This window comes from Rhinopithecus roxellana, chromosome 12 (assembly GCF_007565055.1).
Source record: "Rhinopithecus roxellana isolate Shanxi Qingling chromosome 12, ASM756505v1, whole genome shotgun sequence".
Lineage (NCBI taxonomy): Eukaryota > Metazoa > Chordata > Mammalia > Primates > Cercopithecidae > Rhinopithecus > Rhinopithecus roxellana.
Window position 1 is genome coordinate 133512617 of NC_044560.1, and position 14379 is coordinate 133526995.

The 14379-nt window shown below is 51.4% G+C and overlaps 1 protein-coding gene across 1 annotated transcript; it reads left to right on the top strand.

The window, feature by feature from the left end:
* Window positions 1–1314: 1314 nt before the first annotated feature.
* On the top strand, window positions 1315–12749 carry LGALS4 (galectin 4). The gene is made up of 10 exons (XM_010359836.2): window positions 1315–2087; window positions 2410–2498; window positions 5798–6002; window positions 7530–7664; window positions 10211–10237; window positions 10326–10364; window positions 10555–10584; window positions 12016–12104; window positions 12266–12431; window positions 12513–12749. Exons 1-10 carry the CDS (start codon window positions 2043–2045, stop codon window positions 12657–12659), a joined length of 972 nt encoding a protein of 323 aa, XP_010358138.1. The 5' UTR covers window positions 1315–2042; the 3' UTR covers window positions 12660–12749.
* Window positions 12750–14379: the final 1630 nt, after the last annotated feature.

Here is a 14379-nt window from a genome sequence, read left to right on the forward strand (position 1 = left end):
GGAGCCTGAGGCAGAAGAATCCTTGAACCTCGGAGGCGAGGTTGCAGTGAGCCGAGATCATGCTGCTACACTCCAGCCTGGGCGACAGAGCGAGACTGTCTCAAAAAAACAAAAAACGAAAAACAACTTTGGGGTTTCTGGCCGGGCGCAGTGGCTCATGCCTGTAATTCCAGCATTTTGGGAGGCTGAGGGCTAATCACTTGAGGTCAGGAGTTTGAGACCAGATTGGCCAACATGGCAAAACCTGATTTCTACTAAAAACACAAAAATTAGCCGGGTGTGGGGCATGCCTGTAATCCCAGCTCTTCAGGAGGCTGAGGCAGGAGAATCGCTTGAACCCGGGAGGCAGAGGTTGCAGTGAACCGGGATGGTGCCACTGCACAGCAGCCTGGGTGACAGAGCAAGACTCTGTCTCAAAAATGAACAAACAAAACAAACAAACAAGAACTTCGGTTTTTTTTATCCATATATCTTCCCAATCTTCTGGATTTACATTTGGAATGACTGTAAGAGACCAAGCATTAATGTAATGACTTCTATATGGCAAGTCCTGTTCTGAGCATTTATTATCTTAATGATCAAGGACTCTATATGAAGTTGATACTATTATGATTATTGTTATGACTATTATTGTTGTTAATTTTAGAGACAGGGTCTTAGTCTGTCACCCAGGCTCGAGTGCAGTGGCATGATCATAGCTCGCTGTAACCTTGAACTCCTGGGTTCAAGTGATCCTCCTGCCTCAGCCTCCTGAGTAGCTAGGCCTACAGATGTGTGCTACCATGCCCAGCTAATTTTTATTTTTATTTTTTAGACATGGGGTCTCGCTATATTTCCCAGACTCGTCTTGAACTTCTAGGCTCAAGGAGTCCTCCTGCTTCAACTTCCCCAAGTGCTGGGATTGTAGGCACGAGCCACCACGCCCAGTCCCATGTTGATACTACTCTTTTTTTTTTTTTTTTTTTTTGAGTAACTGTTGGACCCACTGCTAGATCTTCTTATTTGGTAGATTAATGACATACAGGCATTACTGGATCACAAATTCATGTTTAAAATATTTTGATAGCTATTCAATGTTTGTTTCCTCTGTTATGATTTTTTTTTTTTCCCCCAAAATAGTCTCCCTCTGTCATCCAGGCTGGAGTGCGGTGGCATGATCTCGGCTCACTGCAATCTCCACCATCAGGTTCAAGCGATTCTCCTGCCTCAGCCTCCAAGTAGCTGGGATCATAGGCGCCCGCCACCATGCCTGGCTAATTTTTGTATTTTTAGTAGAGACTGGAATTTCACCAGGATGGTCTCCTGACATCAGGTGATCCACCCACCTCAGCCAAACAAAGTGCTGGGATTACAGGCACGAGCCACTGCACCCAGCTGATACTACCACTATCCCCATTTTACAGATGAGCACTTGGGCAAATTGAAGGTAAGGCACTGACCCAGCATCAGACAGCTGAGAAGTGGCAAAGGCAGGATTTGAACCCAGAACCTCTGGCTCCACACACTAGTAATCTAAACCACTCTCACTACACTACAACGTACGTGGTAAAGCCGTGTGGTGGGCACGTAATCAATGTAGGTCCCTTCACAGTTGCTGGGAGAGGCAGGAATTCGCAGTTCCTCTGAGTTCTCCTCTTCCGCTGCCCACCTGTCCTAGGTCACTCCTGCAGCCCTGCCCTGCCCTGCCTGTTCTCACCCTCCCTCTGCCAACAGAATTCGGGGCAGGGTTTTATGGGCTCTGATAAGGCCCTGGCAGGGCCGAAGTTCATCAGCACTTCCTCTTTGCAGGAGGGCCTAGGGGAGGGGACCCAGGTGATTTGGGTCCTGGCTGGTCACCAGGGAAGCTGTCAAGGGAAGGGAGACTAGGGTGCGCTCTAGGAGAAGCCGAAAGCCTGAGAGTCCCGGAAGAGAGCCCTATGGATCCTCCCCTGCCAGCCACGCCCTTACCCTGGGTATAAGAGCCACCACCGCCTGCCATCCGCCACCATCTCCCACTCCTGCAGCTCTTCTCACAGGACCAGCCACTAGCGCAACCTCGAGCAATGGCCTATGTCCCCGCACCGGGCTACCAGCCCACCTACAACCCGGTGAGACGCCGACTCAGGCCCCACCCTGCCCGCAGCTCCATCCATAAGCCCTCACACCAATTTTCCCTACCCTGATCCTGGGGGGGCCCATCTAACTCTGTGGTTTGATTTACCCAAAGCAGACCCAGACCCTCAATTTACGCCCACCCTGACCTCAGGCTGTCTGTGTCCACGTCTAACTGTCGGCCCTCGTCATCTTCAACCTGGTCCTCCCCCGTGGTTTCCTCTCCCCTGCTTAAGGGACTGGGGGGCTTTTCCGGGAGGGGTAAAGGCTGCAACAGGCAGATGGCTTGTGAGTCCCCTCACCAGGCCTCTTCTCCAGACACTGCCTTACCACAAGCCCATCCCAGGCGGGCTCAGCGTGGGAATGTCTGTTTACATCCAAGGAGTAGCCAGTGAGCACATGAGGAGGTAAGACCCTCCCCAAGCCAGGCTGGGCTGGCAGGGGGCTTCCCACAGAGTGCTCTTGGCCTGGCTGTTGGGGGCTTTCTGCCCTTACCCCACCCTGGTGAGGAGGGGACTCTTTTGCTGCCCCACCCAATAGCTAGAGACGAGCCTGGGGGAGATCAGGAGTGGGTATGTGGGGGCCAGAAGGTTCAGGGAGGGCTCACCTTGAGAGGCAGCCCCTGAGTTGGACATTAGACTGAAGCCGATGGGTGTGATGGCAGGAATTGAGATCACAGGCTCCGGGCTGGGTCCCTGAGTTAAAATCCCAGCTCTGCCACTCCCCAGCTCTATGTTGGTGAAAGGGTGAAAGTGACTGTACCTCTCTGTACTTCACTTCCTTTTCTTTTCTTTTTCTTTTTTTTTTTTTTTTGAGGCGGACTTTCACTCTTGTTGCCCAGGCTGGAGTGCAATGGCACGATCTTGGCTCACCGCAACCTCCGCCTCCCAGGTTCAAGCAATTCTCCTGCCTCAGCCTCCCTAGTAGCTGGGATTATAGGCATGTGCCACCAGGCCCAGCTAATTTTGTATTTTTAGTAGAGACAGGGTTTTTCCATGTTGGTCAGGCTGGTCTCAAACTCCTGACCTCAGGTGATCCACCCGCCTCGGCCTCCCAAAGTGCTGGGATTACAGGCGTGAGCCACTGCACCCGGCTCTTTTTTTTCTTTTCTTCTTTCTTGTTTTTGAGATGGAGTTTTGCTCTTGTCGCCCAGGCTGGAGTGCAATGGCATGATCTCGGCTCACTGCAACCTCTGTCTCCCAGGTTCAAGCGATTCTCCTGCCTCAGCCTCTCGAGTAGCTGGGATTACAGGCATGTGCCAGCATACTGGCTAATGTTTGTATTTTTAGTAGAGACGGGGTTTCACCATGTTGGCCAGGCTGGTCTCAAACTCCTGACTTCAAGTGATCCGCCCATCTCAGCCTCCCAAAGTGCTGGGATTACAGGCATGAGCCACTGTGCCTGGCCCAGTCTTAACTTTTTAAAAAGGGCCTTAACACGGTGACAATAATTGGCCTCATATGACTTTTTTTTTTCCCCTAGAGATAGGGTCTTGCTCTGTTGCCCAGGCTGGAGTGCAGTAGCACAATATCATGGTTCACTTCGGCCTCCAACTCCTGGGCTCAAGTGATCCTCCCACCTCATCTTCCCAAGCAGATGGGACTACAGACATGTGCCACCATGCCCAGCTAATTTAATTTTTAATTTTTTTTTTTTTTGAGACGGAGTTTCGTTCTTGTTGCCCAGGCTGGAGTGCAATGGCGCGATCTCTGCTCAGTGCAACCTCCGCCTGCTGGTTTCAAGTGATTCTCCTGCCTCAGCCTCCGCAGTAGCTGGGATTACAGGCATGCGCCACCACGCCCAGCTAATTTTGTATTTTTCAGTAGAGATGGGGCTTCTCCATGTTGGTCAGGCTGGTCACGAACTCCTGACCTCAGGTGATTCGCCCGCCTCGGCCTCCCAAAGTGCTGGGATTATAGGCGTGAGCCACCGCACCCGGTTTTAATTTTTTTTATCATTATTATTTGTTTTGTAGAGACAAAGTCTTGTTATGTTGCCCAGGCTGGTCTTGAACTCCTGGGCTCAAGCGATCCTCTAGTCTCGGCCTCCTAAAGTGCTGGAAGAATCAGGCACTAGTGTGAGCCACTCTGCCCAGCCTGTTGTTTATTTATTTATTGTTTACTTCTTCAGTGAGTGCCCACTCTGTGTCCTGACACTAGGGATGGAGGAGTGAACAGGACAGACTTCTGCCCTCATGGAGCTGACGTCCTAGTAGGGAAAACATAAAAAAGAAGTCCAGGCCAGGCACTGTGGCTCACGCCTGTAATCCTAGCACTTTGGGTGGCTAAGCCAGGCTGATCACCTGAGGTCAGGAGTTGGATACCAGCCTGGCCAAAACGGCAAGATCTCATCTCTACTAAAAATACAAAATGAGCCAGGCCTGGTAACAGGTGCCTATAATCCCAGCTACTTGGGAGCCTGATGTGGGAGAATCACTTGAGCCCTGAAGGCAGAAGTTGCAGTGAGCTGAGATTACTTCACTGCACTCCAGCCTGGGTGGCAAGATAGACTGTCTCAAAAAAACTAAAAAGGCGGCCAGAGAAGTTCTGCCTGGGAAGGAAACATTTCAGCAAAGAACAGAAAGAATGGAGAGAGGCATCCCCTGGGACAGCTGAGGGAAGGGCCGTCCAGACAGAGGGAAGAGCCAGTGCGAAAGCCCTGAGACAGGTGTGTGCCTGCCCTGGGGAGCAATTTCGAGGATGCTGGTGTGCCGGGGGTGCAGAATGTGATGCGGCATGGGTGTTCACAGGGGCCCTCTGGCTGCATCAGGGAAATGATCTTCAGGGCCAGGAGTGGAGCAGGGAGGCCCAAAATGCATAGGACAGAGCCTGGCCTGTGGCAGACTCGTAGCAGTCATAACTGGAAGTTGGGAAGAGGCTGGAGGAGGTGGTCTAAGAAGGCAAGTTGGGCTGGGTACAGCAACTCACACCTGTAATCCCAGCACTTTGGGAGGCCAAGGTGGTAGGATTGCTTGAGCCCGGGAGTTTGAGACCAGCCTGAGCAACATAGTGAGACCCCGTCTCTACAAAAAAAAAAAAAAAAAAAAAAAAAAAAAAAGCCAGGCATAGTGGCATGAGCCTGTAGTCCCAGTTACTAGGGAGGTTGATGCAGGAAAATCAGTTGACCCAGGAGGTTGAGGCTGCAGTGAGCTGCCATCGTGGCCACTGCACTCCAGCCTGGAGGACAGGCTCACACCTGTAATCCCAGCACTTTGGGAAGCCGAGGCAGGTGGATCACCTGAGGTCAGGAGTTCGAGACCTGCCTGGCCAACATGGTGAAACCCCATCTCTACTTAAAATACAAAAATTAGCTGGATGTGGTGGTGCACGCCTGTAATCCCAGCTACTTGGGAGGCTGAGGCAGGAGAATCACTGGAATCCGGGAGGTGGAGGTTGCAGTGAGCTGAGATTGTGACACTCCAACTCCTGCCTGGGCGACAGAGCAAGACTCCATCTCAAAAAAAAAAAAAAAAAAAAAAGAAGGAAAGGCTGTGAGCAAAGGTGTGGTGGTGGTGGGAATCTGCCCCCCTCAGAATTCACGCCCCCTCCACACCATGGACCACAGTGCCAAGGTCGCCCCTCAGAGCAGGTGCTGAGGTCCGGACCAGGGAGCCCTGGGACAGGGCGGCGGGGAGAGGGCTTCCTAGAGGGGGCCCCCAGGCACCGGGAGGTGGCACCGGGGGAACGAGCCCTTCATGTCCCGCCAGATTCTTCGTGAACTTTGTGGTGGGACAGGACCCGGGCGCAGACATCGCCTTCCACTTCAATCCGCGGTTTGACGGCTGGGACAAGGTGGTCTTCAACACCCTGCAGGGCGGGAAGTGGGGCAGCGAGGAGAGGAAGAGAAGCATGCCCTTCAAAAAGGGTGCCGCCTTCGAGCTGGTCTTCCTAGTCCTGGCTGAGCACTACAAGGTCTGCGTCCTTTCTCTCTTATTTCCTGAGCCGGAGTGCAGTGGCCCCATCTCGGCTCCTTCCTTCCTTCCCTCCTTCCTTCGTTTTCTTTCTCTCTCTTTTTTTTTTTTTTTTTTTTTTGAGATAGAGTCTCACCCTGTTGCCCAGGCTGGAGTGCAGTGGCACGATCTCGGCTTACTGCAACCTCCACCTCCTGGGTTCAAGAGATTCTCCTGCCTCAGCCCCCCGAGTAGCTGGGACTACAGGCGCGTGCCACCACGCTCAACTAATTTTTGTATTTTTAGTAGAGACAGGGTTTCACCATGTTGCCCAGGCTGGCCTTGAACTCCTGACCTCAGGTGGTCTGCCCGCCTCGGCCTCCCAAAGTGCTGGAATTACAGGTGTGAGCCACCGTGCCCGGCCTCTTCCTTCTTTTTCTTCTTTATCCTTCCTATTTCTCCGTTCTCTCCTCTTTCCTTCCCTCCTTCCTTCCCCCCTTCCCTCCTCTCTTCTTCCTTCTCTCTCCCTCCCTCCTTCCTTTCTTTCCTTTTTCTATCCCCACTTTTTATGTCAACTTCTTTCTTTTCTTTTCTTTCTTTCTTGCCTATTTTTAAAATTCCTCTTTTAGCTCTTTTTCTTAGTCCCATTACCCTACTGCTGAGAGCCTTGTAATACATTTCATGTGGATTTCCTCCTACCAGTTTGTGTTTTTTGCAAACCGTGTACTTTTTTTTTTCTCTTTAGACTGGGCCTCGCTCTGTTGCCCAGGCTGGAGTGCAGTGATGCAAAGAGCTCACTATACCCACAACCTCCCCAGGCTCTGGTGACCCTCTCACATCAGCCTCCGGAGTAACTGGGACTCCAGGTGCACATCACCACGCCTGGCTAATTTTTGTATGTTTTTATAAAGACAGGGTCTTGCTATGTTGTAAAGATAGGGTCTTGCTATGTTGCTCAAGCTGGTCTCAAACTCTTGATCTCAAATGATCCCCCCACCTTGGCCTCCTAAAGTGCTGGGATTACAGGCATGAGCCTCCGCACCTGGCCAGTGAGCTGACTTTTGACCCTAGCTTGGCCTCTGAGCTGTGGACTCCAAGGTTCCTGATGCTGAGGCTGCGCCAGCTCATCCCCAAGACTTTCAACTCCCAATGAAAAACATCCCTGTTCCCTGCTTTTTTTTTTTTTTTTTTTTTTTTTGAGACAGAGTCTTGCTCTGTCGCCCAGGCTGGAGTACAGCAGTGTGATCTTGGCTCACTGCAACCTCCACCTCCCGGGTTCAGGCGATTCTCCTGCCTCAGCCTCCCGAGTAGCTGGGATTGCAGGCGCCTGCCACCATGCCTAGCTAATTTTTGTATTTTCAGTAGAGGCGGGGTTTCACTATGTTGGCCAGGCTAGTCTCGAACCCCTGATCTGAAATGATCTGCCCACCTCAGCCTCCCAAAGTGCTGGGATTAGAGGCGTGAGCCATGGCACCCTGCCCCTGCTTCCTGTTTCTACCTTCCCAGGATCATGGGTGCTGACTCCTGACCTCCCATCTCTGACCTCCAGGTGGTGGTAAATGGAAATTCCTTCTATGAGTATGGGCACCGGCTTCCCCTGCAGATGGTCACCCACCTGCAAGTGGATGGGGATCTGCAACTTCAATCAATCAACTTCATCGGAGGCCGGCTCCCCCCACCCCAGGTATGAGGGGTCCCATCCCTTCTTGCGTCCTTCCTTTCTAAATTCAGTTCCACATTCATTTTTCTTTCTTTCTTTCTTTTTTCTTTTTTTTTTTGAGACTGAGTCTCGCTCTGTTGCCCAGGCTGGAGTGCAGTGGCGCAATCTTGGCTCACTGCAAGCTCCACCTCCCGGATTCACGCCATTCTCCTGCCTCAGTCTCCCAAGTAGCTGGGACTACAGGTGCCCGCCACCATGCCTGGCTAATTTTTTTATATTTTAGTAGAGACAGGGTTTCACCGTGTTAGCCAGGATGGTCTCGATCTCCTGACCTCGTGATCTGCCTGCCTCAACCTCCCAAAGTGCTGGGATTACAGGCGTGAGCCACCGGGCCTGGCCTATTTTTTCTTTTTGAGATGAAGTCTTGCTCTGTCGCCCAGGCTGGAGTACAGTGGCGTGATTCTGGCTCACTGCACTCTCTGCATCCCAGGTTTAAGCGATTCTCCTGCCTCAGCCTCCCAAGTAACTGGGATTACGGGCACCCACCATCACATCCGGCTAATTTTTGTATTTTTAGTAGAGATGGGGTTTCATCATGTTGGCCAGGCTGGTCTTGAACTCCTAGCCTCAAGAGATCCACTGGCTACAGTCTCCCAGAGTGCTGGGATTACAGGTGTGAGCCATGGTGCCCAGCCAGGTTCCACATTCATTTATTTCCCAAGCGCCTCCCTCTGCTCAGTGATGCCAAGAGCCCAGTGATGATCAAGGGAGCCCACTGGGAAGACAGACCCATCACTGCAAGGGATCAGGGCCAGGAAGGGGAGGCCCAGGCTGAAGGGTTGCAGCTGGGTTGGGACCCAGGTAGAGGGATCAGGACCAGGATAGGGGGTGTGTGGGGGCAGGCAGAGGGGTCAGGCCCTGGGCTAGGCAGGGCTGGAGACGGGAATGACTGAGATATCTCTGGGCCCTGACCTCACCGGGCTCACAGACATGGCATCAGAAATGGTCAGGGCTGTGGTAGGGAAGGCACAGGCAGAGGGGTGGGGGCTGGGATGTGGAGTATGCAGGAGGTTTTGGGAGCCTAAAGGAAGGGCTTGACTAGCCATGGGTCAGGAAGGCAGGGCTTCCTGGTGTAGGAGGAAGTGTGTAAGGTGAGTCAGGAAGTGAGGATAAGGAAGGGAAAAGAACACACGATAGTGAATGAATTCCCAAGAGGTTGCTTAACACCATCATTAAAAATAAATAACATGCAATTAAATTGAGTTTCTCAATTTTATTTAATTTATTACTATTATTGAGGCAGGGTCTGGCTCTGTCACCCAGGCTGGAGTGTGGTGGTGCAATCACAGCTCACTGCATTCTTAACTTCCTGGGTTCAAGTGATCCTCCCACCTCAGCCTCCTGAGTAGCTGGGACTACAGGCACACGCCGCCATCCCCAGCTAATCTTTAAATTTTTTGTAAAGACGGAGGGGAGGAATCTCCCTATGTTGTCCAGGCTGGTCTCAAATTCCTGGCCTCAGGTGATCCACCCACCTTAGCCTCCCAAAGTCCTGTGATTAAAGGCGTGAGCCACAGCACCCGGCATATAAAGCTACTTTTTTTTTTTTTTTTTGAGATGGAGTCTTGCTGTGTGGCCCAGGTTGGAGTGCAGTGGTGCAATCTCAGCTCACTGCACCCTCCGCCTCCCAGGTTTAAGCAATTCTCCTTTCTCAGCTTCCCAAGTAGCTGGGATTACAGACACCTGCCACCACACCCAGCTATATAAAGCTACTTTTAAAGGGCCTTTGGGATAGCTGGCTGAGAATAGAAGTCAAGACAGAAAGGAGTTAATTACAAGGAGGAGAAAAGACGAGGAAACAGAGAGAAAGGGAGAGACAGAGAGTAAAAGTTAAAGGTGTTAGACTTGGGAGGCTGAGGCGAGCGGATCACCTGAGGTCGGGAGTTTGAGACCAGCCTGACCAACATGGAGAAACCCTGTCTCTACTAAAAATACAAAATTAGCCGGGCATGGTGGCGCATGCTTGTAATCCCAGCTACTTGGGAGGCTAAGGCAGGAGAATCTCTTGAACCCAGGAGGTGGAGGTTGCAGTAAGCCGAGATCGTGCCACTGCACTCCAGCCTGGGCAACGAGAGCAAAATTCCATCTCAAATAAATAAATTAAATTAAATTAAATTAAATAAATAAGGTGTTAGGCAGAAGGAAGCCCCTGTGCTGAGGTGTGGCCAAGACAGAGAGAGAGACAGAAACACAGAGACAGAGGCAGAAACTGAGATCAAGGTCAGCGAGTCAGGGCCCCGGGACAGCAGGAAGACAGCATGGGGAAGGGTACAGAGAATGGAATGGACCAGGCATTGTCCTACAACTTTGGGGTGAGTCACTGGGCATCAGCAATCCCTCAACATGGGGTGCCCCTCTCCATGAATCTGTGATTGGGGTGCCACCCTTTGATGCCAGAGTTCCCTGGCACAGTGGTGGTGGTGGGCCACCCCAGGGCAGGCACCCTCGACATCTTTCAGTCCCAAATGTGGGGACCCTCTCATAACCGCTTTCTCTTTCTGTGCCCACAGGGACCCCCAATGATGCCACCTTACCCTGTAAGTACTTGCTGACGGGTGAGGGTCTTCCCCCTTAGTGGGGGTCCCTCAGCCCTCTCACCCTTCCCACCTTCTGTCCATCGTTCAGGGTCCCGGACATTGCCATCAACAGCTGAACAGCCTGCCCGTGAGTGGGAGGGCTGAGATGCCCCCGGGTGGGGAGTGGGAATGGTGAGAATTGGGGTGGGGGAAGCTAAAAGGGGTTGCAGCCCCAGGTGTACTAACCCAGCACCTAGAGAAACGTCGGAGTCTAATGGGTGTGTCGTAGATATCTGTTGACTCTTGGAGAATAATATCGCTTCTTCCTCACTTCACAGACCATGGAAGGACCCCCAGTCTTCAACCCGGTATGGCTTAGGGGAAACAGAGGTGGATGGTCGAGAGGGGGCACGGATCCCCGGGGAACCTGAGACAGCCAGAAAGAGAGTGGGCTGAGGGTGTTTGGGGTGGGAGGTGGGGAGAGGGTAGATAGAGTTAGTGGTCAGGTTTAGGGAGCAGAAGGGGTTGGGGGATGTTTTCCAGGAGGAGTAGGGCCTCTCAGAAAATTTGTTCTTGGGCCAGGAATGGTGGCTCATGCCTGTAATCCCAGCACTTTGGGAGGCCGAGGCGGGTGGATCACGAGGTCAGGAGAGCGAGACCATCCTGGCCAACATAATGAAACTCCGTCTCTACTAAAAATACAAAAATTAGCTGGACGTGGTGGTGGGCGCCTGTAATCCCAGCTACTCAGGAGGCTGAGGCAGAAGAATCACTTGAACCAGGAAATCGGAGGTGGCAGTGAGCCGGGATAGCGCCACAGCACTCCAGCCTGGCGACAGAGCGAGACTCTGTCTCAAAAAAAGAAAAAAAAAAAAAGGAAGAAAATTTGTTCTTGGCCGGACATGATGGCTCATGCCTGTAATCCCAGCCCTTTGGGAGGCCAAGGCAGGTGGATCACTTGATGTCAGGAGGTCCAGACCAGCCTGGTCAACATGGTGAATCCCCATCTCTACTAAAATGACAAAAGTTAGCCAGGTGTGGTGGCACATGCCTGTAATCCCAGCTACTCGGGAGGCTGAGGCAGGAGAATTGCTTGAACCCGGGAGGCAGAGGTTGCAGTTAGCTGAGATTGTGCCACTGCAACCTGGGCAACAGAGGGAGACTGCTTAGAAAACAAAATTTGTGGCCGGGCGCGGTGGCTCAAGCCTGTAATCCCAGCACTTTGGGAGGCCGAGACGGGCGGATCACGAGGTCAGGAGATGGAGACCATCCTGGCTAACACGGTGAAACCCCGTCTCTACTAAAAAATACAAAAAACTAGCCGGGCGTGGTGGCGGGCGCCTGTAGTCCCAGCTACTCGGGAGGCTGAGGCAGGAGAATGGCGTGAACCCGGGAGGCGGAGCTTGCAGTGAGCTGAGATCCGGCCACTGCACTCCAGCCCGGGCGACAGAGCGAGACTCCGTCTCAAAAAAAAAAAAAAAAAAAAAAAAAAAAAAAAAAAAAAAAAAAAAAAAAAAAAAGAAAACAAAATTTGTTCCTGCAAGGCTGGGCGTGGTGGCTCATGCCTGTAATTCCAGCACTTCGGGAGGCTGAGATGGGGGGATTGCTTGAGCCCAGCAGTTCGAGGCTGCAGTGAGACTTGATAATGCCACTGCACTCCAGCCTGGGTGACAGAGTGAGACCCCATCTCTTACAAGAAAAAAAGAAAGGAAAGAAAAGAAAAGAAAAATAAAATTTCTTCCCACATCTGGCTCTGCTAAGCTGAGAGAGAATGGGACCCCCCCATTCTCTTCCCACAGCCTGTGCCATATTTCGGGAGGCTGCAAGGAGGGCTCACGGCTCGAAGAACCATCATCATCAAGGGCTATGTGCCCCCCGCAGGCAAGAGGTATAACGTAGACTAGGTGGGAACCCCCAGCCCCCTCCTCCCTCCTCAGACCCAACAGTCTAGACCCTCTGTTCCCTCCTCCTTTAGGGACTCAGAGGTCCAGCCCACAGGCCCCTCCCCATTGGACTCCATCTGACTCCCCCCTCCTTCTCTGTCCCCAGCTTTGCCATCAACTTCAAGGTGGGCTCCACGGGGGACATAGCTTTGCACATTAATCCCCGCATGGGCGACGGTACCGTGGTCCGGAACAGCCTTCTGAAAGGCTCGTGGGGATCCGAGGAGAGGAAGATCACGCATAACCCATTTGGTCCCGGACAGTTCTTTGATGTGAGTCTGGGTTCTCTTTTCCCACTTCCTTCCAGGGCCTTGGTCCTGGCCCTGGCCTCACGCCCCCCACTCTCCCTGCAGCTGTCCATTCGCTGTGGCTCGGATCGCTTCAAGGTTTTCGCCAATGGCCAGCACCTCTTTGACTTCACCCATCGCCTCTCGGCCTTTCAGAGGGTAGACACGGTGGAAATCCAGGGTGATGTTACCTTGTCCTATGTCCAGATCTAATCTATTGCTGGGGCCATAACTCATGGGAAAATAGAATGATCCCCTAGGACTCCTTTCTAAGCCCCTAATAAAATGTCTGAGGGTGTCTCATGAGTGTGTGTCTCCATCTGCTCCCCCACTACTCTTCCCTTCCTTCGTTCAGTCATGCACTTCATCTATCCTTCATCCATCCAGTCATCTGACCATCCATCCTCTCATCATCATAACCCTGGTTATGCCCCAAGCACTGATTTAGAGCTCATTCATTTCTCACAGCAACCCCAAGAGGTAGAAACAATTATTATCATCCCTCTGTAACAGATGAGGAAACAAAGGAAAATGAAACAAATTGCCCAAATTACGCAGTGTATAAATGGCAGGAGGAGGATTCAAATCCAGCTGGTCTGGCTCCCAAGGATCTGCACACTTAACCACTATACAGCTTGTCGTTCCATACATCCATGCATCCATCTCTCCACTCATGTATCCCAACATCCATTAATCTCTCCATGTATCCAACCAAAAGTCCGTCCAACCATCCATCAATCAAACATCCAACATCTAGACCTCATCAATCCATCCATTGATCTGATGGTTCAACCATCTTTCATCCAACCTTTTATCCACCTACCCATCCACCCATCCATTTACCTCTGCACTCATCATCTCATTATCTCATGGTCAATCTCTCCAAACATCCAATCAACCATATGTTCACCCACTCATCCAAACATCCAACCATTCTTTCATTCGACACTTTATCCATCACCCATGCATCTAACCATCCGTCATCCTCTCCATCCATCCAAACATCTAACCATCTACCAGTCCATCTGTCTATTCATTCAGCCATCCTTACATCTAACTTTCGTCCATCCATTCATTTCTTCATCCCTCTATTTGTCCATGTAATTCTCTGCTTTCATCACACTCATCCATTTGTCCTCCATATGCCCATTCATCCCTCCATTCAGCCATTCATCACTTTTCCATCTCTTTCTATCCAATTATCCATTCACCTCTTCATTGTCTATTTTTTTACCCTTTTCCAACTCAAGCTGGAAAGTTACCCATTCATGTATCTTTTCATCTCTCCATCTATCCACCCAACCATGCATTCATCAAATCACTCTTGCTGATTTCATCATTCATTGATTTCTTGTTTTGTTTTTATTTTTATTTGTTTATTTTTTGAGACAGAGTTTTGTTCTTGTCGCCCAGGCTGGAGTGCAGTGGTGCGGTCTCAGGTCACTGCAACCTCCACCTCCCCGGTTCAAGCAATTCTCCTGCCTCAGCCTCTCAAGTAGCTGGAATTACAGGCACCTGCCACCACGCCCAGCTAATTTTTGTATTTTTAGTAGAGACAAGGTTTTGCCATATTGGCCAGGCTGGTCTTGAACTCCTGACCTCAGGTGGTACACCCACCTTGGCCTCCCAAAGTGCTGGGATTACAGGCATGAGCCACTGTGCCTGGCCCATTCATTGATTTTTTTTTTTTTTAGAAGGTGTCTCGCTCTGTTTCCTAGGCTGGAGGCAGTATTATGATCTCGGCTCACTGCAACCTCCGTCTCCTGAGTTCAAGCGATTCTTCTGCCTCAGCCTCCTGAGTAGCTGGGGCTACAGGTGTGCACCACCATGCCCAGCTAATGTTTGTATTTTTAGTAGAAACAGGGTTTCACCATGTTGGCCAGGATGGTCTCAATCTCTTGACCTTGTGATCTGTCCACCTCGGCCTCCCAAA